The 26934-nt window shown below is 39.2% G+C and overlaps 2 protein-coding genes across 5 annotated transcripts in view; one reads left to right on the top strand and one right to left on the bottom strand.

Annotated features, from left to right (window-relative positions):
* The window catches only part of LOC138047213 (zinc metalloproteinase nas-6-like), a 46710-nt gene extending 29826 nt beyond the window's left edge, over positions 1–16884 (bottom strand). The window contains exons 1-9 of one of the 4 annotated variants that reach the window (XM_068893956.1): positions 16646–16884; positions 11116–11174; positions 10290–10445; positions 8648–8765; positions 7720–7895; positions 6759–6980; positions 6484–6528; positions 4742–4873; positions 4402–4664 (exon numbers count right to left, since the gene is read on the bottom strand). In XM_068893956.1, the coding sequence (XP_068750057.1) occupies positions 4402–4664; positions 4742–4873; positions 6484–6528; positions 6759–6980; positions 7720–7895; positions 8648–8765; positions 10290–10445; positions 11116–11174; positions 16646–16791 (1317 nt within the window). In that variant the 5' untranslated portion in view covers positions 16792–16884. Of the gene's footprint in view, positions 1–4401; positions 4665–4741; positions 4874–6483; positions 6529–6758; positions 6981–7719; positions 7896–8647; positions 8766–10289; positions 10446–11115; positions 11230–15182; positions 15477–16645 lie in introns of those variants that run through there. The other 3 variants (XM_068893959.1, XM_068893957.1, XM_068893958.1) reach the window with 3 other exon arrangements.
* Positions 16885–18959: 2075 nt separating this feature from the next.
* On the top strand, positions 18960–26279 carry LOC138047215 (tropomyosin-2-like). The gene is made up of 2 exons (XM_068893964.1): positions 18960–19526; positions 25702–26279. The coding sequence occupies exons 1-2, from the start codon at positions 19104–19106 to the stop codon at positions 26179–26181; spliced, it is 903 nt and encodes a 300-aa protein (XP_068750065.1). The 5' UTR covers positions 18960–19103; the 3' UTR covers positions 26182–26279.
* Positions 26280–26934: the final 655 nt, after the last annotated feature.

Here is a 26934-nt window from a genome sequence, read left to right on the forward strand (position 1 = left end):
TCTACAATAACACGGATAATGTACCGGTAAACAATTGCAAATAAATTCATCAGGGGAAAAGGACCCCCCTTGTAGACCGGGTCCATGGACCTGACCCCTATTTTTTCATAGTTAATTTTTTTGGTTTGCGTTTTTGCTGTAAAGTGTCCGAAAGCATGTTAATGAGCTTTTTAACCTTAGTAAAGACGATTTCGGCTAATTTGCTTCCCTTTTCTTCCACACTAATAAAAAATTACTTGAACTTTACATAAAATGTTATGCGCTCCAGGGAAGAATGGAAGTAGACGGTGTAGAGACGCCCACTCTCCGAATTTACCGTTAGTAACCTTGTTTCGGAATAATTTTGCAAAAATTAATGAGTGATCTACGGTGACCAAATCATATTTCTTTGGAGCTAAATTTTCAAAACGGTGGTAAATGAGGCAGATTTCAAAAGTGCATTGAAGAGCGTCTGATAGTTTTAAGATTCCTTGGCTTTATAGCACAGAAGACTCTTTAAAGGAAAGGATGCCTTTGCAAGTCTTCCAACCGGGTAAGGCTCTGATCTTCAGAGCAACCCCGATCGTTGCCAATGAGCTGTTTATATTTTCCTCGATATGTACACATCTCAAGTCTTCCAGGGCAACACGCTTTATAGATTGTTCTTGAGAATAGCTAGGCTGGTCCGAGCAAGGCATTGAGATTATATTGACTGGTAAGGGGATAGCCTGGGACGTTTTCAACTGAGCAATCTTTAGAATCGTGCAATATTCACCTCGTGAAGATTCGTCAGGAGCGCTTTCAATTCCTACAAATGTATGTAGAATCGATTTCCACTTTACACTCCATAAATAACAATTCCGCTCGTACTTTAAAAGAAAAACCTCTTTGACCATCAAAAAAAACTTTATTCGTATTTTTTACTCTGCACAAACTACACACGAACTCATCGTGAAATCTCTCATGATGTTGATGGGGAGAAACAAAAATGAAAGCCAATTAAAACTAGTTGTTTCAATGATGTAATGATAGAGGGGTAATACCCAATCAAACATTTTCCATACATTCCAGGAAAAATCACGCGGTATTGAATGCGATTAACAACGGTAAATCACAGACGCTTCTCTCAGATTTTTTCCGGAGAGTGGGCAGCGGTGCACAGGCTAGAATGGAAGGGGCCATTTGGATTTTACTTAACCCGTGAATGGGATCAAAGACACCAACCCACATCATTTCCCATCGTGAAAATCTATTTAATTTATGAAATATGGTTTTATAATCAATCAATCTGATCAAGACAGTATAATGAAATGAAATTATCCTTGTAAAATAGCTTACTACATCATACATTTATTCAATTTATTATACTGGTAATTTTATAATTAACAAATTAATCTTTTTTAAATATAAATTTATCTATCTTAATTTCATGGACATAAAATTGATTAGCTTTTTTCCAGAACAGTACAGAACTTTTTTATATGTTATTCTAGAAAGGGCTTACACTTACTGGGGTTGTACCTGCCTCGAAAATTTCGATCCACTTCGCAAAATAGTAATTTTGGTCAGATTACGATTTTGCGAAATGGATCAAAAATTTCCGGGCAGGTACAACCCTAACCATTTACCAACGCTAAACAAAAGTTTTTAGGCCTAAGCTTAGCTTAAAGAAAGTTTAGGATTTTTTCGGTATTTCTGTTCCTTTTGTTTCGTTTTACAAATTAGTGTAAGCCCTAATAAAGTTCGTCTGATGTATCCAACAATGGACTCCCAAATTAGCCAGTCCCAACATGAACAATATATATAAACATTAACATATTTTATAACAATAAAGTACCAGTGATAAATAAACAGACATTGTTATTGTTCTCTTTGGGTAATGTAATCATTGTTAGTAATGACAAAATGAAACAATTTGTAACTGATACCCAATCTAAACATTGTCACAAAGTGAACTCATCCCCTTTGTCACGAAATCGTCCTTTCTGAGGTTAAAAAGCTCATTAACATGCTTTGGGACACTTTTTAGCAAAAATAATAATAATAAATAGGGGTCCATAGACCGGGTCCATGGACCGGTCCAAAAGGGGGGTCTATGTTTTGTCCTTTCCCTTCAACAGGTGACACAGCTATAGTATGTTTTGGAACAGGTTGTTGGAATGGAAACAACGAGGGCCTTATGTCTATTTTTTAGCATGTAGCGTGACATCAGATAAACTGGTTTCAAGTGAAAGCAGCCGGTGAGGCAAAGGCAGGTGAAACACTAGTGTAGCAAAACACAAAAAATTTGAAAAACTATTCTTGTAATTGAGTCTTAATACCGGTATCCAGCTGCAAAGGTTCCAGATTAACATACGGGAAACCCTAAAACCAGGAATCCGGAATCCGGAATCACAGTACAATACAGGGAGTAAAAACTATCCTAAACATTCATAAAAGCTAACCTTAGGCCTAATTAGGCCTAAGGCTAGCTTTTATGAATGTTTAGGATAGTTTTTACTCTCTGTATTGTAATGTGATTCCGGATTCCGGATTCCGGATTCCTGGTTTTAGGGTTGCCCTTAACATACCGCTGCTGGAAGTTCTGTACTGGCGATTTCGTCATGCGGTCTACAGGCAAGATTAGAGTAAATATGTCATTCATAACATTCCAGAAGGCTGAATCCAGCATTTTCACATTTTAGCTGCATCGCATTGCGTCATTTGCCCTCTCGTGGAAGTTGGGCTTTGAATCAGCAAACGAAATAAAACGAGTCACACTGAAGCCCCAACATAGAACCCATCATTTGGTTGCTCCACTGCAGTTTATAAATTCGGATTTTCATCGAATTATGTACGACGAGAGGCTGTTGCAAGTCTCTCGCTATCGGAAATCTTCTCCTTCGCGGCTGTGTTTAATTTATTTGTTATTGTTGCAGGTGTTTTTTCACAGAGGGGGGTCACAGAGGGAGGTCAAATGTATTGCACAATTGGGTGTAGTACATTGCCTTTTAACCAATGAAATCACCGCCTCGTAATTCTATTGTCCATTAGCTGCACAGAAAACTAAATTCTGCCCAGATTATAACTCGGATACTTTTCAGGTATTCCGAGTAATAATAGTGTCACTGCTCACAACGTGAAGTGTACACCTGATACTCTTTCAACAAACTTAGGTTATGTTATTGTGTATCGCTTGGGGCTAGAATTCACGTTCTACTAGAATTGAACTCCTTCTCAATCGGATTAATATGACAACTGCCAACCGGTATTGAAAACAATTTTGCACACACACTAGTTTGAATGGCAAATGCAGATGGGATCAACGCCCTACGTGCTTTGACACAGTTCCGTACTGGACAATTTTCTTGGATAAATAATTTGGAATGACTCTTTCCAGTTCGCCTAAAAATTTTGGGCGAAACACAAACTTTGTCCACACTTACTTGTCGAAACAACGTGTTTCACGTTATAAATAGAAATGCGTAATTTGCACTAATTTTCAACTTTATTTTCATCAATTAGAACTCAATTAGAACGCCATAACGACTATCCCAGTTCAAACTCCGTCTTTCTGCTTTCCATTGATACCTTTGCTGAACCTAATAACCGTTCCTTTTAGTCGCCATGATGAATTATACGAAACAACTATCGAGACAAGCAATTGTAAAAAGAGTTGAGACACTCACTGTTATAAACCGTACGATGCGTGTCATCCAAGTCAACGCATCCCCAGCCCCCCCTCCCCCCAAGCAAAGTTGTTTCCCCCCTGCATTTGCCATTCAAATTAAAGAGTATCAACATTGAAAAAGGGGGGAGGGGAGGGAGGGGCGTTAAGACTTTTTTTTATGAAGTGGAAGATGAGTTTTAGGAAGAAGAAGTGAATTTTCGATGCAGTGTCTCAACCTTTTTGCAACTGCTTCTAGCTCCGGTATAAGAGATTCGCGGGTCGAAATCTCGGAGTACATCGCCATGGTACGACGCTCTGTGGTACGACGCTCTGGCAGCGCGTCCAGAGGTCCTGTTGCCGGTTCCGATTTTTGGCCTGAACAAGCATTTGGTCTGCGCATGCCAAAATTTGGAACAATATGACAGTAGATCACTTAAACAAAAAGCACTTACATAGGTCCCCCAATTCTTTCAATGAGAAAGACATTTAAATTTGATCTTAGAAACGTTTTGGTTATCGACCCAAAAGTTTTTTTATTTCTAATAAAAGGGAAGAGTTAGTCCATTATTTCCAAGTGGAATTAAGACGTTTCGACCTTTTTTTGGGAAAAGATTCAGGTTTGAATTAAAACCCGTACAATTTGATGGAAATACCCTGATAGTCAGGAGTCCATTGGCTTCTACGATAGTATATTGTATACGTGTCCCCTTATTCAGCGGGGAGTGACCATAAAGTTAGAGATGAAGAAAGGGTGTCAACAACAATGAACGAACCTTGTAAGGTTTTCTAATGCCAGTGATATGTTTTTCCATCTTTCTCCACATGTTTCCTTGTCGACCAACTTTTTGCCAAATCAGGACAAACGGGTTTTTCCTCTGGGATTCGTTCTCATTTATAAACACCCGCAGATAGCCGCCAGTATTCATGTGATAGTAGAATCGCAGACAGCATGAGCCAATGAAGAAACCGCTGTATAGTACACCACTGCTCATGTACTCAGCACGAGATTGAGGCCTTTTGAAGAAAACGAAATTCCCTGGGTGCAAATATAAACATATTTGTTTTTAGCAAGCTTTCAATTGATCTTACTATTAAGTGCTTTTTTGGTCTTACCACTGGGTTGCTTGAGTGAACTTTGAAAATGAGGTTCATCTACCATGTTTCCTATCTTCCAATCAAACTGATCTTCCATTTTATTTCGCCAGTTTTTCCAGTTGCAAAATCCTCTTTCAAAACTACAGTTACCTGTTAGCATGGAAAAGGTATCATCAGTTAGATTGTCGGACGCTCTTCTTTAAGAGTACGGAGGGGAAGTAATTCCAAGTGTAGATGACGCATGTCACTTCGTTCAAGTTTCATTTTTCCATAGAAAATTCAATTACTTTACTAATTAGAAAGACTGCACAAAAAAGACTCAAATTAAGCACATCAATAGACCATATTCGTATCCTCAGTATTGGACCCGAACTAGCTTGCAATGAAGGCTAATGCGGGGGAATCTTTTCAAATGCAAATGCCTTTTAATATATTATCATATATATTTAGTATAAATACACAGGTAATTGTACAAAATCGCGCGCTCTCATTGGCTCGCTATATCTCGGATTATCAGCCGATAATCACCTCGACAGACAAAATGGCTGCCAGTAGTCGTTTTGCCACTGTAAGTGAAGATGATTTCGCGTTGAACTGTTTTTTTATTATCGATTTTGTATAATCACCTGTGTATTTATACTAATTAACAATTATTCGCCGAAGGCGAAGTAATTATCGGTGAATATTCACCTCGACTTCGTGTCGGTGAATATTCACCGATAATCACTTTGCCTTCGGAGAGTAATTGTTAATTAATATATAATATAACATAGTATAATGTAATATAATATATTTAATATATTAAATGATTTGGTTGAAAAGTTAAAACAAGACTAGATGTTGCATCTCGACAACGCTGTTTCGTGAGTTGCCTCACTCATCAGGAGTTTAATACTAAATGTATATACAACAATCGTCACTTTAAATATCCTTGAAATTTACATAAGGGCTCCCTAAGGGCTGCTGTATATACATTTAGTATTAAACTCCTGATGAGTGAGGCAACTCACGAAACAGCGTTGTCGAGATGCAACATCTAGTCTTGTTTTAACTTTTCAACCAAATCATTTATTTCTGCTCTATCTAACGATATCGAGCACTCTATGCAGACAAGTCGATTTCCTGTCTACTTATTTAATATATTATGTATATTTTAATATATTATATATTTTTTCAAATGCAAATGCCTTTTAACATATTTCCCCGCATTAGCCTCCAATGCGAGCTAGTTCCAGTCCAATACTGAGAATATGAATATGGTCTATTGTAATGTTGATTTTTTATGACAGGGGAAAGCCTGAGTACCCGAGCAGAGTAGAGAACCCGCAAACTCAATTTTTTGATTACGTCGATTTCGGGATCTAACCCGAGACATAAGGATGGAAGGTATGCACGAATGCTCTCACCAACGTGCTAATCCCGCGGTAGTCCCAAAGCTACCATCAAGCTACCCTTCAACCCAAGGAAAACTAAAGATGTGGACGAAAAGGAAAGGAAAGGAAAGCGACTGAACAAACAAACGATCCTTCTCCGTTTAGTATGTTAAACATTAGCTATATACAACATTTTTAAAAGGGCACGTGTTATAAATTAATATTCCTCTATCGGACATCAACTCCCTGCTTTTGAAATTCCGTTTCACTTCCTTGAATTGTTTTAGGCCTTTGTACAGTTCTCAAAAGAAATTCGAAGTCAGGATCACATATAAACCTTATTGAAAAGATCTACACTGAGCACATTCTCGATCAATCTCGTCTTACCTGAGACAATTTTGACGATTGGCCTTCGGGGTGCTGGCCTAAGTCCTGCAAAGATTTATCATTAAGAAAGATAATTTGTAATGACGATTAAAGGAGCTTTCACGATCCGTACCAGTGAGTGCTTGTTTTAATTTTCCATGATGATTGATTGTATTTTAAGAAACATGAGTTTCTTTAAACCAGTCAAGGCTTATACAGCAAGACAATAGCGAAAAAGTTTCTATTTGGTTATTCAAAGATCATCCCATAAATTATTTTGAACTCAGGTTACTTACTTACGTAATTCTTGCATTTGTACAATTTATTAATCTTGCGCAAGTCCAGATCAGAGAATCCTTTCCGCTGTCCTATTTGGGGTCCACCGGGCATTAACTTGACTATTATCGGCCTATGGCGGTCCAAACTGAAGAAATAACTCCCATAATGCATTACGGATCCATAGTCGTAAGGTTCATCGATGGTGTATCCGTTCCATTTTTGGTATTCGATTCTTGCTTCTAGAACAAGAAATTATTTTCGAAATATTATCGCTCCGAGTTGTAAACTGTCAATTGTCAGCAGGACATCGAATGAGGTTCACCCGCTATCTACCTCAGAAGTCCATAAAACAGAAAAGTATATCTCTTTCATTTGGCCTGGGCAAGTTAGTTTACTGTATTATATAAATTTAGAATACGAGTCCCGCCAAATTATGACCAATCAGATTGGGCCTGATGACTACAACGCTTCTGACTGGTCTGCAATTGAAGAAACTGCACGAGGGTTTGGTCGTGATTTGATGCAAAATCACGGGTCGTGCAAGGAATACGATACCGCCGTCCTAAAAATAGATGATACGGGAAACTGATGGGCCGCATTCCATCGCATATCGCGAGACTTCTGGGTTATGGTTCTGGTCTATGATCAAACTTTCATGAAGTCTGCTAAGGATATCGTACAAAAAGTCATGTTTTAACAAGGGTGAAACGCTTTTACCAATCAATTTAGCCATCAAGGTTATTCTATGTCTACATTCTCTAAAGCAGCGTGCAGGGAGGTTACGACAAACTTGTGATACCGTGAGTTGGTAGGTTATCAAGCAATAAGAGGGCGACTTAATTAACTGTGATAGCGCACTTCCAATTGCAATTTGTTACTTCTTTGGAAGGAAAATCCTGAATTTCAAACAACTTTCGTATTAATCTGGGACGTTCACCATGGAAGTGAGTAAAAATATATAACATCGATAGTTCTCACTTGGTTTGATATTATCAAAATTGATTCTGATGAACTGGTCTCTGTCTGCGCGGCAGTGTTCGTGCATCATTCCTAAAGCATGTAACAGTTCATGGATAACCACACCCTTTTTCCCACATCCTTTCCCCAATGACAGGTTCTGTTTACCACCGGACTTTCCCGTTATCGAAAAACATCTGAACAACAAAGAAAAATAAATATAAAGTATCTGGCGAACAGCTTGCAATAATAAAAATGAAGAGCAAACCATAAAAGCGACAGCGAATTCACCGTAACTGTTCGTGTGAGCATCTTGCCTCTCGCTTGTCTGACACTTTAGCTGTGACTTTTTTCCAGTGGTACTTAACAGTACCAACCAAGAAGATATCAAATTTAGAACTTACGTGCTTTATTCCAACTCAAGAGGCAACACACCTACTTTGGCTTTTATTCAAAAGCTTTAGCAGTGGCTATCTCGCTTCAGTTGACGACAGTTTGACAAACCTACTGCCTACATTTAAATTCGCTGGTGCACAGCCGGGGTAATGAGTGTCTGTTTTATGACAAAGAGCACCTCAAAGCATACAGCAGTTGTAGTCTAGAAATTGATGTATAATTACAAGCTTCACTAACTTGTCTTTTCTTGTGCAATGCATTAATAATAGCTCTTTTCCATGCCTCAGGAAGGTGTATTATATGAGCATTGCATCAAAAGACACGCATGCGCGAAAGTGCAGACTTCACATGGAGAACACTAAATGGTCAACTGAGCAATACGATAACTCGCTAATTTATTTAGGGAATATGCTCAACTCACACCGATCTTCGTTAAGTTCTCGTTGTCGTGTTTTCAGTACTTGCAGAGCCTCCCACCAACGTGGCAACAGTAAATGCTCAAGTGACGAATAGCATAACGCAGTTTCTAAGTTAGCGAATATGCTCAACTCACCCCGATCCACGATGAACCCAGATGTAATCTTCCTCGTTGGTGTGTTTTATAAATCGTATGCATGTTTTCTTTTTGAAGTCGGCGATAGCAGCGTTAAAAGCTTTTCTTCCAGTTACTCCTAAGACAAGGTTAAATATTAATAATTGTGATGATTACTATATCGGGAAAACAAAACGTCGATTACAAGTCAGGAAAACGGAAAATTTCAGAGCACTGCCGAGTAACAGCCATTCTTCTGCCATTGCTGATCATATGACCCAAACGGGCCACAGGATTAAATGGGATCACTTTGACATTTTAGCCACTGGACAGTCTGATATACATCGTAAAATTAAGAAAACCTTGTTGCTTCGCGATTTAAAACCAGCGCTTAATGAAAATGTTGGCAGTGAGAAACTTCTTCTCTACATACACATACATATATACATACATACATACATTTATATTTTTTCAAGCAGATTTAACTAGGTCTGTTTATTTTCATTTATTTTTTCATTGTCATTACTTTCCTTATTTGGTATTAGTCTTTGTATTTAAATTCAATTGTACGTTAGGTAACCGTTACTTCTGAAGATTGAGAAGATGTATGTTGGAGCATACGAAACGTCAAGTTCATAAAAAGCTTTACAACATGCTTTGTCTCGTTATGTTTATAACCGCAGTTTGTTTGTTATTTTTACTTAAAGTGCACCTAAACCCAAACATTTTTAGTGTACAATATTGATCTCTCCACGGAATTCGAAAGCAAACTTGTTTGACGATTCTTACCTCAAATTACGCTTTTTTATCTGTCGGGCAATAAGCGCAAAGGTATCAAAACTAGCAGTAATTTGGACGCACGACCGTGATGTGAGAGGCATGGGTCTATTCTCGATTTTACGTCACAAACTGCTTTGCAATGCAAAATTTCTTTGAAAATAGGAATTCAAAGCAGTTTGTGACGTAAAATCGAGAATAGACCCATGCCTCTCGCATCACCGTCGTGGGTCCAAATTACTGCTAGTTCTGTCAAGTTTACGTGGCTTGCACGGCACAGAAAAAGCGAAATTGTGCGTAACAATGCTGGCATATGTTTGCTTTGGATGGGGAGATTTACATTAGGAACAAAAAATATTTGGGTTTAGGTGCACTTTTATTATTAATATTATTATTAATATTATTATTATTAACATTATTATTAATTTATTTTTTATTTTTTATTTTTAATGAGAAATTACGGTAAAATAATCAGGTGAAGTGGGAGCTGAGAATTCAGTTTTCTCGCGGGAAGCAACAGCTAGCTAAATTGATAACCTGAAGAAAGGATAACAGTTAACATGGGGTTATAACAGGGTGACTCTATCTTGGGGTGCTTTCCATTTGACAGAACTGACCGGCCAGACCGGGCATTTGGAAGGACTAACTCGACAACGAATTCAAATTAACACACTTCGGGGATGATATATACTCCTCCAGAACAATGCGAGGGATTATCATGCAAGTGTTCCTTCAAATTGTTGCATTTGCTTTGCAAATTATTGGGTCTGGCCGACTAGTTCTGACAAAAGGAAAGCGCCCTTAGTGAATGTAATAGGACTGAGTGGACTCCAATTCGCTCTGTAATCATACGAGTGATAACAAGACCTTTAATTGATCACCTTACCTACAGACTTGTCCAGCATGAAGGGAACTGTTTTTTCACGCCACCAATAACGTTTATTGGGAATAAAGTTACGTTTACGTCTGTTTCTGGAAACGTTCTTTGCTGTGAATTTCGTACCATATTGATCTCGCGAAACAAGAACGGATGCACTAGTGACTAGACAAGAAAAAACTAAAGTATAGTTACTATATTATTTGACTTTATGTACTCCTCACTTCAATTGTCGGAAACTGGGCCACATGTCGATCAAGTGTCGATAACGTGAAAAGAACGATGATTGTCAACAGAAAATTACGTAAACGTGTGTTACATTAGTTCTCTCAGTGAAATCTTTGACGATGATGGCCTATGGACCTTGTATTGGTGTATCGTGGAATCGAGTGAATAAAGGCGGTAATGTAGCTCTTTGCGATGTTGTTGAATACGATCACCTGCAGCAGGAGAAATCAGCAAAGTTGAATCGACTACACATTCTGAATCATCCATTTTTCAACCCAAAACTGCACTTAGTCCTTTGCAAATCAACTTCCGTTTGTGTGAATTAACAACAACCTCAACGGACCGTCCGCCACCCTGGCGTCCAGCCTTCTAGGTAATCGACTTTCGCCAAGAAGAATCGAAATTCTTCAGTCACCTGACAAGACAACTAGCGATCACCAACTAGCTTTTTCTTCTGCGCATGCGCTCTTGAAAAATTCAACGACGCGGTCAGCACGAAAAAATTGAATTGGTCATCGAGCTTCAGTCTTCAATCCAGGCCTCCCAAATAAATAGAGAAAGAGGAGAAGAGAGATTAGGGAAAAACAACGCATTTGATACCGCCTACCTTTATCACTAGTACTCCTGCAAAGACTTTTGGTTGCGTGTTTTCTCAAACTTTCTCCACTGCAATGAGAATTAATTCTCGATTGAAGCTTACACGTGAGCAGAGAAAGGACTACTGCAATAAAATAAAGGAAAAGATGTCTTCGCATAACAAACTGCAAGTGAAACTTCCTCGGAGCCGATCCTATCTTCTTTCTACATTTTTTGGTCCCTCTTTTTTCATCACCTTTTGCTAATTCAACGCCATTAGCATTAACGAAGATGGTTCATTGTTGCGTCACTAATGGCGAATGAGGAACAAAATCTTGCGCGCTCTCGATTTGTCGCGCAATAAGAATAAAGCAGGAGTCCTAAGCTCGAAACGAAATGAAATTGAAGGAACTACGTAAACAATCTGGCAAGATGACGAATGAGAGCATCATGAAGTCGTTAACCTGAGCCCAACTCAGCGTCATGTATATGGTAATGTAAATGCGCACGAAAACAAAGTTGATGATGATGTTAAACCCAGCTTAATTAGAACGAGTTTCAATCGAGTGTCGTAAAACCAAAACCAAAGTACTGGTAATAACTTTGGCCAATCAAAACGGACGGAGACAATCCGGTAAACCAATCAAAACTCGAAGTAATTACACGTAGCCGACAAGTAGCCGACACAAAGGACGAGAAAATGTGCACGCGCGAGCCACGATTGGTTTCGGTTTCACTTCCAATTGGTTAAAAAAGTGGCGCGCAAACTCTGAACCAATCACTGAGTGAAGTAATCATAAACCAAAGCAATTCGCTAATTACTTTCGACACTCCATTGAAAACCGCTCTAGACGGATTCGTATTTAATTTTTGGTGTCTTTCTGAAGACACTGTCTCTAAACTTGAAATAACTGGCCAGTTTTTTTCAAATCTCAATCCATTTCCATCTTCTCCATCCTTGGCTGCAAACAACAAAGAATAGCTTCAGCGCACTTCAATGATCATTGGGAACAAAACTACAGCATTATTTTTTCGTTTTCATTGATGCAAGGACGTCTTACAGTTGTTTGAAGTTTGGCTAAAATAGCGTGACACTTTCCTTTTAAATAAGGCTGTCCTCGAGTTCAGCTTATTAACGATGTATAGTCATTGTGGTTGTTCCAATTTAAGTGCCTGTCGAAACTGAACGAACTCCTAGAAGCTTCTCCTTGTCTGCCTTCTGTAGTAAATTGCCGTTCAGAATTAGGTTTAGAGAGGGTATATCCATATCTTTCAGGTTTTGACGCTTGGAGATAAGAAGCTTTTTTGTCTTTTTGGTATTAGGAATCATATTGTTCTTCGCAAGCCAATCACACACACTGTCTAGGCTTGCCTGTAAATGCTGTTGAACCATGTCGACGTTTTCGTTAGCCGTCCAAAGGGCGGTGTCGTCCGCATAAATACCGATTAAAGTTTGAATCAGGTAGGTGTAATGGAAGATCATTGACGTAGACCAAGAAAAGAGCCGGCCCTAAAATAGATCCTTGTGGGATATCTTGTGATGGGATTAGAGGGTCCATAAACGACGCATCTTTGTGATCGTTGGTGGAGATAAGATTGAAACTACCTCATCGTTGATTTACTGGGCAGGCTTTAAGCTAGAGACACAATGTCGCTACGGCTTAGCGATCAGATTGCCAGGCTCCTAAGGGCCCTCTCACTCTTTGGTTAATAATGTAGACAAGCTACACTAATGGCTTTTGAATTACCATCGTAGACAGTATAGAAGATTGGGTTGTACGTCGTTACAGGGCATTCAGCGAATTCGTCGTAGCACGTGGAATCGCTACACTAAATTTACAAAATGGCGTCGTTTGTAGAAGTTCTTATTAATAGTTTCCGAATGTATCCCGTTTTTTATGACAAGTCTTTAAAGGATTATGAAAACGAAAAGGTGAAACGTGAAAAAATGAAACGTATGGCGGTTTCGCATGAGTGGTTCTGTCTGTATACAGGCTGGTAATAGACCATTTTACAGTTGTTTGCTCAGCGACCTAGGGGACAGCTATTCTTAGAGTTATTTTCATAAAGTTATGTCATAGAGTTAGAGTTAAGTTTCCAAAATCCTCAGCCAACATTCATAAAAGCTAACCTTAGGTCTAAGGTTAGCTTTTATGCATGTTTAGGATACTTTCTGTATTTCTGAATTCAGGATTTAGGCCTTCCAAAATCTTGAATTCAGGATTTTGGAAGCTTAATAACTCTAATGTCATAACTCTATGAAAATAACTCTACTGCTAGTCAACCTCGATTGTAGCGACCTACAATCAGTGAAATATTGTTGGTACACTGACGGAATTAATCGAACATCCCTCCCTCTCCCACCTTTCAATGTTGTTTAGAAACTAAAACGTACTGAACAGTTAGTTTGGGTGCATTGCGCTATCCAACATTGCACGGGGGAAAGGAAAGGTGGGTGTTCCAACGACTTATGACTGTGATTGTAATCTTAGAACTACTCAATCAATTTCGAAGGGATAAAGGGGAAAGTACTGTTAAAATGTCTCTTGTACCACCTCTGGCATTCTTCTCACTGTTTCAGCAGCCATTCCTGAATTTCAGAGCCTTGCGAGCCCTCAGTCAACTACATCAGTGGTTACCGTTACCAAGGATAAAGGGCAAGTCATTCATGCGTGAAGTTCGAATGTGAAATACAGCATTTTCCACTTCAATGTCAAATTCAAAACTTGGATGTCAAATTCAAAATTTCGATAGCAAATCCAAAACTTCAATGTTGAATATAAAACTTCGATGTCGAATATGAAAATCAAGACTCGAATTTGAAACTCAGATGTCAAATTCCGATGTTGAATTTCGGCGGAGATATAACTCCATAGTTCTTAGGCCAGGTAACTTAGCTACAACTGTTGCGCAATCCCATAATACACCTCTATTACCCCCCAAAACTTTTGCACAACCATTGTTTGCAATTTCTCCTGGGACATGAAAATGTCCCAAGAGAAGTCAAATACAATGCCTATGCAGATTTTTGAGGGGTAAAAGAAGTGTATTATGGAATTCGTGCAAGTAGTGAATTGTTGACAATCGTTCATTTACCGTGTTCACTACCATGGTGAAGCGAAGCGAAGGTGTATTACTTCTATATTGCCGGTTTTCGCTGTCACATCATCATGAAATACTTGGTGTAATGTCTGTAATGGATTTTACCAACTTAATAAATGTAGATGAAAACCATTCAACAAAAAAGTCAAGAATCAAAGAGATAAAAGAAGATGAATATTCAACCAGTCTTGCAAAGGTTCATGACTTTGTACGACAATGGCGGGACATGCTCGCACTATTTGTGTCTTAGCACTACGTTGCAAAGGTGATGAGATGATGATGTACGGAGAAGCCATGTTTGTGTCCCTCTGAGGGGCACAGATATGGCGGCCGGAAGCTAACAAAAACATATGATATGTCATCGAGTTTTGCAATAAAAAGCTTGTAGTCGTCTTCTGAGGGCTCATAAACATCTATATGAGCATTCATTGTCATACAAGGACTTTTCAGATTGCAAAATCTCAGCAGGTAAGTCACTTTTTTAACATCGTGTCACGCAAAAGCTTAGAAATTCAACCTTGCTTTATCACAAGACGAAAAACCCTATCAAACTGAAAATTTGTGAAACGATAAGTCTTCAGCTGTTCTAATAAATAACTAAACTAAAATCTCAGAAGGATTGACAATTCCTTATTTTTTCATTTTGCTGACGTCACGTAAAAACCTCGTTTCCCTCTTTTCAGGGGAGAGAAACGAGCGCCGGAAATAGTGAAAACCAAGAATAGATAAATCTTTTAAGAAAACATAAACTTGATATATCGAAAACACGAGGACAGATTAGTAAAAGCGCTGATCAAATACTTGATGTTGGGTGGAACTTGAGCCCGGCTGTAAAAGCCATGTTCAGCCTTTTCAAACTGATTTTTTTTGTCTTTTATATATCGTAAATGCAGATTCAAGGATCAAGAATCTGTCCATAATTCAAATGCATGTCTTTCACATAGCATTGTTTAGTGAAGCTGGCTAAACCTATCCCTTATCCAATTATAATGATACCTTTCACTTCCAAGCTGTTTTGTTTTGAATTCCTTTGCAAGTTATCCAAAGTCAACATGAAAAAGGGTTATGCATTTTTCCTTCCACTGATAGCATTCATTGGAATGAATATTAGCAAGAGCTCACTCACAGAGTGGAGGTCCGTTACGAAAAAAACATCCGTCATCTGGCAAGGGCATTAGGTCACAACGTGATTAAAGAAATAAAACCATTCGACTCGCTATTAAATGTTATCAGATTACTGAATTTTTCTCCTGTGAAGACACCGGCAACCAAGGAGAAAATCCGAAAGCCCTAAACAGAAGTAGAAATAATTACCTCCCCCGAAGAAACAGATCGGACGCTATGCTGATCCAGCTAATGGAGTCGTTTGTAGCTCAGTGGTAGAACTGCCGAACCGAACTAGGAGTGATTCGAAGTTTGGAGGGTTCGATTTTTTGTTAGGTACTTTTCACAGGAAACGCCCAAGTCGCGACAGAAGAATTCATTTTATTGATGACACGTATTGTTCAAATGATTCTTTTATCTCTCGGTTCATGTTGTGATGGAATTTAAATGACCCCTTGTAGATGTTAATGACCTCTTGAATGGATTAAATATTCTCCTATTTTAGATAATCGAAGGCAATGACAGTAGCGTTGTCTTAATAACTCAAGTCAGATTTTTTTCATACAAGCGTTTAACAATTCTCTCAAGATCTTTCCTGCGACCATTCGAATCGAAAATTTCGGAAGAGGTAAGAACTTGAATATTTGACGATCTCTTTAGGATCGAGCCTTATTTGTTCGAGGCAATCGACAGGGGCACTCAACGTCAATTTTCGGAAAACATCTCTTCGGAAGACGATTTGAGATCTAGACTTTTCGGAATATTTGTTGTAAAATTTCTTGCTTGCCTGCCTCTCCTAGGATTTTCGAGCATCTGAAAAATGGTATAATTGCCAATTTTTAAAGGATTTTTACCCTAAAAGGGTCACCTAGAATTTTCGGGAGCCTTTTTTCTGGCTGAAATTTTCGAAAAGGTAAGTTTTGATCCCTATAATTTTCGGATCACTAGACTTTCACCTAGGAAATCCGAACAGATGAAAATTTTTAGGGGATAAAAATATGCCTATATCTACCGTTTAAATACTAAAATACGTTGAACAATGCTATGTTTAAGTGGTTTTTACTGACTATATTCTCGTATGGTTCTCCTGAATCGAGTTATTGCACGATCATTGCATGGCTCAATCTCCAGTTGAAAACTACAATTTTTTGTGCATGGGCGCTATAACAATAGAAAATATCCTGCAAAGGTTGGTCAAGACAACGTGAACATAGGCGTTGTTGCTATAACAATATAAATGAGGCAGCAGATGGGAAAAAATGCCACTAATCTCAAAGTGATTTTTTCCAGGAGATTGACCAGAAGGTCAAACAAACAGTGACAAGTGATTTTGCACCGAATTGAACTCGACGTACCTGGTTTTGCGGGAAAAGTGAGGGAAGGACAAAGGTTCATTTTGAGCGACTTCCTGTGCAATTTCTGTACCCTTCTCTCCGAACGGTTCCTTGACTAATCGAGGCATTTGCAAGCGATGATTGTCAGCATGCAGCACTGGAGCCATTTTAACCTTTTGATAATTTAGAATAGGATTTATTGTGATATTTTTATAAATAAGACTGTAAATAGGTTTTTAATTTATTCATATTTTATTACTAGTGGGATCTTTTTAATTTTTTTAATATTATGAAATGTAAAGCGCTTTGGTCAATTAGTGGAGTTAGCGCTATATAAATTATGTTAAATTAAATTAAATTAATTTTCAGAGGGGAGGCAGTTACCTGCCTCGAAAATACTCACTCTACAAATTTCGGTCTGAAACAGATTTTTTAAACCATTGTGAAATTCAACAGCTTTTTAAAAATTCTAAGTGGATGTCTATAAGGTTCTTTGGGGGAGAAATTATTAGAAATCCGAGTTAAAGTAAAGTTATTAAAAACTCGAAATAAATTACCCTAAAAGACAGTTTGATTCATTTAATTTTGTTTCAGTTTACTCAAGAAATCTAATATCCCCGCATCAGAACGTTGGATTTCTGCTAGTAAAATCTTGATCATGGATTATCCGTTTTTGAAAGTCGCACACCAGTTGAGAAGTGAAGACTTCCCTTTCTATTGGGAACAAGAGTTTGGGGTTGCTTAGTTTTTCCCTATTATTGACATCTTCAATACTCTAACGCAATTTCTGAAATTCTTCCATTGTTCCCCCTCGTAAGCCATTCTTTTTTGTATGTCCTGCGTAGCGGGCCACGGAGCGGCGAAGCTCGAAGCCGCAAAGGTATTGGGGAGGACAAAAACCATTTTGTGATATTATTAAAGCGGACAAGGAAATGTGATAACTTTTAGCATGCAAAGAACAAAATATATGTATAATCGTCTTATGTGCAGCTTTCACGGATAAACTAATGGTTATTTTCAGTTGAAACGAATAAACTGGCTAAATCGGCTAATGAAGGTGGCTGTAGCACCTACGTACTTTTCCCGTTATAAATACCAAAGTTTAATGGGGTTTCGACTGAGTATTCTAACCGAGGCAAACTTTTGTGCTTTCATAATCAAAACTCTCTTTTAACGAGCCGCTTTCAAAAGAATGTAGCAAGAAGGAGGCAACCAACAGGGACTCTTAGTGTTTACCATGCTCAAAGCAAATATTCACTTAATTTTATCCTTTGAGAATTTAATTAAAATGAAAACAGTCGCGGCAAAATATTCAACGAAAAATATCTCTAACGTCATGCTAGACGGTCCCTTCTGTCCAGAAATGCGTGTACGCCCGATTTTGATCAAAAAACAAAGTGTCCCTTTAGTCAAAGCATTTGCTACCTCTCAGTCTAGCAATAAGGTAATTGTAAGTGTTAGGTTATGGTGTAGTGATGGTAAACGCGACTGTTTATCTTTACTTGAGGACTGAAGGTTGGAAAACACTTGATCGTCTGCATTCCCCTGAAGCTGAGGAAGAAAGGGCAAGGGGACATTTCGTGACGCATCTCATGAAAATCGCGGTTCATCTTTGGGCAAACGATCAGCCGATTATATCATTCCATTCCCAGCACTAAAATCAGTCACTGTAGACAGTTTGCTGAAACAAGTACCTGGTTACCGTGTTAAAAAAAGACAAAAAAATGATATCCATTTCAAGATTTAAAAAACAAATAATTTTCCAGCAGACGTCTGCCTCAAGTGAATCAATAGTTTTCTGCTTGAAATGGACGTTTTGTTCATCAATCAAGGCACTGCACGGTTTTGCGCAACGTGCCAAAGAAATCATTAAACGCAGCAAAGGTACAGTAATTTGGTAATTCCAAGACAAGTCTAGACGGAAAACCCCTCACTTCCGGTTGACATATGTCGTTTATTTGTTGTTTAATTCTTGTATTTTGGTGTTTTATTTGTCCGCGGTACACGGATGAGTTTAATAAGACTCATTTAAATGTGCTCGTGCCAAATACAAATTATTAGCAGGTCCACATCAGCTGATAGCTGCCGATGCAACTATTACTTTGTAATTTTTGTAATTTTAACCTGCTTTATCAAATAAAGAATTGATTGATTGATTGATTGATTGATTAAAAGATGCCTTATCAAGTTCCCTCAGTTTTTAACACTCGATACCACCCTGGAATACTGGTTCATGGGTCAGTAACACAATATCGTCATCCCTTCAATCATCGAATTATATTTCTCATTCGAGATTATCCCCCTCACCTGTCGATTTTCGGTTTCGCCCTAAAGCATTCCAAAGATACCTGAACATTCAGCCGGAATTAAGATATTCAATCAATCCATATCATTGACTTAGGAGTGAAGCTTGAGCCACATTTCATTCTCCTCTTTTTTCGTATCTTTTCGCAGTGTCAAACAAAAACAAGGATCTAGGATGTCGAGTGAAACAATGATGAAGGTTCGGGACAAGATGCAGAAAATGAAAGACAAAATCGAAGAAGCTGAAGACCGAGAAAACACCGCTAAAGAGAGTCTCAGGGAGGTAGAGGCTCAAGTTGACCAGTACGAATCAGATATTAGCTCCATGCAGAAGAGAATCACACTTCTGCAGAGGGAATTAGACGAAAAAAATGCCGTTTTGAAAGAAAGAAAATTGAAGAGCGAGCAACTTGAAGAAAAGTACGAACAAGAAAGTGAAGTGGTACGTGAACTAGAAAGCGTCGAGATCGACGAGGATGAAAGATTTCATACACTGGAAACTGAGTTAGCAGAAGCGACACAGAGAGCAGAGACCACAGAAAATCAAAGCACAGAGGCTCGACAAAAACTGGGACAACTAGAAAACGAAATTCAAAAGGTACGTGCTTACATTATTGTTGATTAATATTTAAGAGTTATTTTCCCTCGGTCGGATTAGATTACCGAAGTGTTCCTCAACACACCCAGGCATTTTCTTTCTCTCTCTCATCTGATTTGTTCTTTTATAGAAGAAATGGGTTTACAATTCGTGGTATGTCTATGTGGTAGAGCAATTCATTTTCTTATCGCAAGACTCAATTGGTCGTCTAATCAATAAATGTGAAAGCCAACATGTAAGAGGTCATTGTAAGGAAAACACATACCAAATGCAATCCTCGCCTTCTGTATCTACAACATATTTATTTCCTGCAGATTACGAGCTTTTTAATGATCCATAATGAAACTGAACTTCTTAAAAACTGAAACTCTTAAAAGGTGACAAAACGTTTTTTTCAGTTTTATATCATGACGTCTTTGATTCTGACATTTTTTTCTTGATGACCCTTTGACTGACTTGTCAACAACGGTCGAAAGGATCACGTGTTTACTTCAGACGAACCTTGGTTCAGATCTTTTGTACATTTTGCATTCATTTGAGAATCAAAATTTAATCACAAGCCCATGGGTGAGAAGGGGAGGGTTTTATTGGGAACCAATTTATGAGATCTTTTATCCGCAAAAAGCGAGATAACACAGCGACACAACTGATCCGGATAAATCAGTTATTCACATAACCCGATTGGGATAAAAGATAAAATTCCACCACACTTTGAACATTTACTGAACGGGACGTACAGTTTACTGCAGTGTTATCACATACGAACGTTTAGGCCGCGGCTAAATCCTCGTGTGCTATCTGTGGAAATAAGTTTGTTGACAAACTCCCTAACTTTCTGTGTTTGGGCCTGTGCCATCTGAGGTGACGTCACATAGCCCTGATATTTTTCCTTGTGGATATTAGCGTCGCTTATTGCATTTCCCGCAAATCATCGTCGGCATGTCCAAATTAAAGACAAAAATCCTTTTATCTCTCAGGCGATAGAAAACTATGCTAAAAAAGTGACAGGAAGTCCATTAGGACATCATGGAAAATAAGTGGTATTGTTGTGATTGTTTGCGCAAATTACATTACTCAGCACCCCTAAGGCTGGGGAAAAAAAGGAAGGTTCATACACAGGCGGAATTTTTTTGGTCAAATACGAAGATTGTGGTAACTAAAAGGAGTCAATTTCTTGATAAAAGGGAAACTTAGAGAATAAGGGATCGATGAAAAAAAGAAATTCCAGTTTTTGTCCTGTTAGCACTCTTGTAATTACATTCTCCGTCTTCCGCTTCACAACTCCTTCCCCGGGCAATTTCAATATACCATATGCTACCAAGAGAAAATGAGGGGACAGAGAGGGAGGCTCAGGGCGTTGGCCGGGTTATGTCATGTCCCCGAAAATTATTTTTAGACGAGCGGAAGTCTGTCTTCCGCGACGTCCGCATGCAGTCTTGTCTCGCTCTCAGGTTCTTAGTGAAAAGGGAAAATGGCGGCGCACGTGGAAGGCTGATGAATATTTATTTTCTTTCAAACATCAGACCGAGGTTGGCCTGCATGCGGACGTCTCGGAAGACAGACTTCCGCTAGAACAAAGACTTCCGCTCGTCTAAAAATAACTTCCGTGGACATGACATATCCCAAGGGCTGGACCTGGAGCCTCCCTCTCTGTCCACTCATTTTATCTTGATGCTACATATCTGTACCCATGAGGGTATCTTTGCTGACGTCATTGTTTGCGTTTTGTTTCATTAACGTACTAGTTTGTTCACAGAAGGTCTCATGCTATTTACAAAAATTTACTTCAAAAGGTAAAAAAAACTTGTTCAACTAATTGTAAGCCTTTTAGCTTTGATAACGAGCTAATTACTAGCCATCAAAAACTGATAAATTCCTGGGTGGCAAAAGCGCTAATGCTTCCTAAAATTTCTAATTGTCAAGACAACATTCCTTGGAGATTAACCGGTATGTCGCGTTCAAATTTTCAGAAATAGCTCATTATGCAATGCAAGTTCAGTACTCAGTAATACTTTATTCTCGGCTGACCGATTAGAAAACGATAGCCTTATGCTAATGAAGTAAAACATGTAAACAAAGACTGTCAGACAAGGGCCTCAGGGTTCTTTTTCGATGTCGTTCTGTCCTGTGACTCTTTCTTCGACGTTGGATGTTTATAATTATTTAACTGGACAATTGCAAACCTCCAGGTCTGCGTCTGTTTCGTTTTCCGTGCCTTGGTGTCCAGTGTGTCACTGTGATGCCCACATGTCCTTAAACTGATGTCCTGATGTCCTTCCCATTTCATTACGTGGGATGCCTATGGCAGACCGCATTTAAAATTCGCTTTAGTGTCGTTTTCATTGTGCCTGTCATGAAAATTCGTGGCCCTACGAAGGACGACAACGACGCAAATATCCGTTTTGTAAACGCCTGGTCGTTGCCATTTGGACGACACTTAGAACAATTTTCACTGTTAAGTTTGTCGTTTGCAAACACTCACTCACACTCACTCAGCCGGCTGCGAGGCAGTAGGCCACGATCTTCCTCCACTGATTCCTATCCTGCGCCAACCATCGAATTTCCTCTGGTAGTGGTGGGTGCTCGCTCTTTATCACCTTGGCAATGTACTGGTGGAACATTGTTTTTGGCCTGCCAGGTTTACGCTTTCCATGCCGAGGTTAGAATGGGGGAAAAAAGTACTTAATCTAGGACTAGATTAGCAGCGTATGTCACTTAAATTTAAAAAAAAATTAGCAAAAAAACTCAGGAAAAGTTGAGTGATCGACTTCGAACTCGGCTCAATGGCCTAAGAGCGTACACACTTATCCACCACACTACCGAGACCACCAAAACGGGTTTTGCTATTTTAAAGTATTTAAATGCAGCTAACCTCAATAATTTATTGAAAGTAAACTGAATAAAAAGGCTTGATCACTAAGAATGGCATCGTCGTTCAAAAATGGCCGGCAACGATCGTTTACGAAACGGAAATTAGCGACGTTGGCTACGAGGTCGTTGTTTAAACATATTATTTCACGGAGTGTAAGAATTTTGATACCACTCCTAGTCATTCGGCATGAATAGTGTGTGTCAACAATCCAGGAATAAAACTGGTATGAACGTTGTGTATGTCAGAAAAGGAAATTGAAATTTAATCACCAGGTGCTCTAGTCTGGCCTTCCACATAACTCCTCAAATTTGGTTATTTCACGTCGTTGTGAGGACGAGAACGGCTAGTGAATGTACCAAAATGTAAACTGCACGTGCAGGGCGTGCACTTCTGGGGCATTCAATAAGCCTATTGTTTCATGGCGTTTTCGTAGCCGTCGTCGACGACGTTGGACAAGCAACACGAATGTCTCGTTATTTTTTCTCGCTAAAGATAACCAGAAAAGATCACACATTGAGACTTCTCAATGCACACACCACTTCCCTTCTTCGAATTTCTACGTTCTCAGACTGAATTTGCAGAAAGTATGCCTAACGTGCTCTTCGTCTGCTTTGCTTTGCTAGCGAAAATAGATTTGGTCGATCAAGCGCGATAGAGCAGCGATGGAAGCGAGAATATTACACCTAATGTTATATCCTTCATTTTTGGTTCCCACCGTGAATAAAAGATACTAAAAATTGCTTTTATTGAATATGAGCACATGCAAATAAGATTGATTCATGAAAGCGATTGACATCAATCACTGACATTTGCAACCGACCTTCACATTTTACACAAACAGCAGCTTTCCACGTAAACGCCACCAGGCGTCTTGTTTATTCTTAGTAGGTTTTAGCTGCGCATGCACTGCTGACAACAGCTGTTGCGCCCACGATACGGTCTGTTGTTATGCGATGCCCCAGCTTACTTCCTTCAAACCTCTATCTCAGGAGGAAGTTCAAGCCCTAATTGCCCACTTGATCCCATACCATCTTCAGTTTTTTGCACAGCTGTTGGATGTTCCGGGCGAGTAAGCATCAAGGGTTTGTTGTCAGACAGGTTTGAGCTTCGCTATGGCTTGCCCCAAGGATCTTGTCCTTTGGCCCCTTCTGTTCAGCTTGTTTACAAGCAAACTTTTAGACATCACCAAGGCCCATTTACCGGAGGTACATTGCTGCGCTGACGACACCCAGCTAGATCTGTCGTTTCGTCCTGATGCAAGTTTTGGCTCTGACGAGGCTATCTCTGCTATGACGAACTGCATTGCGGCCATCAGGGACTGGATGATTTCCGATAAATTAATGCTTAACGGTAGCAAGACCGAAAGAGTACTTGATGGGTCGCGCCAACAGTTACGCAAGGTTCAGCTTGACGCTCTCATGATTGGCACATCCAAAGTGCCCTTAGCTTCTTCTACTGTAAGAAATCTTGGTGCATGGTTCGATTCGGAACTCACCATGAACACGCACGTTAACAACCTGTGTAGTGCTGCATACTTTCATCTTCATAACCTAAGGCGCATACGGAAGTACTTGTCGCAAGAGACATGTGAGCAACTAGTGCACGCTTTTATCACCAGTCGGATTCACAATTGCGATAGTTTGTTATACGGTCTGCCTGCTAAGCAGCTAGATAAAATTCAGCGCGTACAAAACGCGGCGGGGCGTATATTTTTTAAGAATACCAAAGTTCTGCCATATCACTCCGTCACTGTTTAGCCTGCACTGGTTGCCTGTGTGGTATCGAATTGACTTTAAGATTTGCCTCTTGACCTTCAAAGCAATACATGGGTTTGCACCCAGCTACCTTAGGGAGTTAGTAGTGGTAAAAGATAATCGTTATCGTTTGAGATCTTCAAATAAACATCTGCTTTACATGCCGAATAGAATCACAAAAAAGACTTTAGGTGACAGGGCATTCGCAGTCGCAGATCCTAGATTATGGAACTGTCTCTCAGAAGAGCTGCGAAGCATGAGTGATATAAATGATTTCAAACGCCACCTTAAAGCGCACTTTTTACCAAAGCATTTTTAACACCTTAGTCGGGCTGATCCTAGCTTGCTTTGTTCTTATTTTATTATTATTATTTCGGCTAATGTTGTTGCGACTTGTAGTTTCTTCTTTAGGGATGTTGTCAAAAACATCTATTGTCCAAAAAGCTGCAAAATAGATGCATCAAAATAACGACCTCCTGCCGGTTTCGAAGTACCCTCACTCCTAGTTGATAATTGTTTACTGTAACCATCGGAAACGTAAATCAAGTGTTATAATTTTTTTGAGACTTGGAGGATGAGCCGCACGTCCACCATCTGTGGAGTTCTCAATCTCGTACCCAGAGAACATGGACACGGACTCTGGCCTCTTCCAAGGCAGCAAGTCCGCAAATCGCGGGACGTCCGGCTCATCTACGCACGCTCAGAAATATAAAACAACAGTGGTGTTCAACGTTTACAAAAATGGACCTTCACTACGACTGCGCATAAATTGAAAGTGGCCAGAGTCCTTGTTCTTGGTGCTGAACAAAAGAAAAGCTGACTATGGGACGAGATTGTGAACTTCTTAACTAAAAAAAAGCCAGAGCTCTTGTTTGGTTCCCGCTAAGCTTAAAGTGCTGTACTACCGTCATCAAAAAATCACTTCTTTTTTTTTTCCTTCAGATTTTGAAAGTGTGTTTGCTTTACACCTGACTGGCAAAATTTCGAGCTTTGATTTTTAGCCAAAGGCTGTTAACTATGAGTGCAAGTTTTGGATTTCACGGTCCAACATTACCGACCGATTGGACCTCAGAGGGTTGGAACTAGGGATAAGTGACGTCATTTACCGACTAGCTTAAAATTTCGGGTAGGGTCGTACCTCTTGTTGAACACTATATTCATTGGCTGTATAGTGTCGTACTTCCTATTGTTTTCTGTGCTAAATCCATTGTTATCTTTGTTTTTTCTATTGTTCTTTTCGCCTTTCCTTAAGCCCGTTCAATGTGGTACGGCACGACCCAAAATTTCAGTGGGTAAATGCTGCTTACGATTTATATATGCAAAACACGAGGTTAAAAGTCTGAAAGTTCCCGTGCTGCATATTAATTCAGCCGCGTACACACACATTGCATTCTTAAACTAGTGACTCTTCGACGTCATTTTCTCCTGGATTCAGCTCTCTCAAGATTTTAAAGTTAGTAATATTGGACCATTAAATGGGAAACTTCCAGTTAAAAAAAATGGAAGTTATAAGTTCTGTTTTTTTTTTTCTTTCTTTTTCTGACTCCAGGCTAGGGAACGATTAGAAGCGGCTCAGGAGAAAGTTGAGACATTAACCGAACGCATCACTCAAGCAGGAGAAGACTTAAGAAGTTTGGAACTGAAAGATGAAGACGCCAGTGAACGAGAGCAAGTCAATGAAGAAAAGCTGAGCTTTCTTCAAACCCAGGTCAAAGACATCCTGGCAGTTGCTGAGGATCACGAGCGTAAAATACAGCCACTGGAATTATCCATGGATCAGTTGAGAATGGAGATCAAAGAGGAGCGATCAAAGGTGGAGAAAGTTAAAAGTGATATGGAAGACATGGAAGCACTCGTCGGTGAATCGATCACTGATGACGAGGATGACTTCGCAAAGAAATCGGAGCCGAAGGCAGTTTCGGCGAAAGAAACGAAGCGGCAAAAAGAAGAGGAACCGTATGACGATGTTGATGGTGAGGATGAACAGGAAGAAGACGACGAAGATGACGATGATGAAGAGGAAGATTAAGCTTCCTTTGTTCGTATCTTTTTAGACACAAACATGCCGCAAAGTTTGTTTCAATTTTTCTTTATGGAGAATAAAAATTTGTTAAATGTTGCAAAGGACATATTGGGCTCTCCAGTATCTGGTTCAATCTTAAACGATGTAATAAACACATAGAGAATTGACTAATTTAATTAATTTTGGCATTTAGCAGAGCAAAATCTCCTTTGTATCTCATTTATGAGATACAGGGCGTTTATCACAAAACGTTGACTCGATCAGGTCGTCTATTGGATATTAGAGTGGACGGGCGTACCCAAAAAATCAATCAACTTTTCGTGTAAGGTCACGTCAACACAATCATAAATAAAGGCCACCAAAATACCTGAAAGTGTGCCTTGAGTTGTTAAACCAGAAGAAAAATTCTCTAAATACTTGTGTACAAGAATAGATACCAGGTTACACGAACCAAAGATAACTGATGGTAATCTCGTTGATACCACTTGAGACAAAAAATTGAAAGCTTGATGCTATGGAAGTATTTTATCAAAACCATTCATTATCATGATTTTAATTTGAAGGAAAGAACACTTTTGTGCAATCACTTTCCTTCCTTGATCAGGACCAATCAATCATGCAAGTTCGTCTGAATTTAAATTGGCACAACAAGTTTGTTTTCGAGGCAACAAAGTTCGTGGTAAATTCATTAGAATGTCATTTTAATGTGGCAAATCGCAGTATATAAAAGTTTTTTTAACCTAAAACAAAATCATTAAT

The sequence above is a fragment of the Montipora capricornis genome, chromosome 4 (assembly GCF_036669925.1).
Source record: "Montipora capricornis isolate CH-2021 chromosome 4, ASM3666992v2, whole genome shotgun sequence".
NCBI classification, from domain to species: domain Eukaryota; kingdom Metazoa; phylum Cnidaria; class Anthozoa; order Scleractinia; family Acroporidae; genus Montipora; species Montipora capricornis.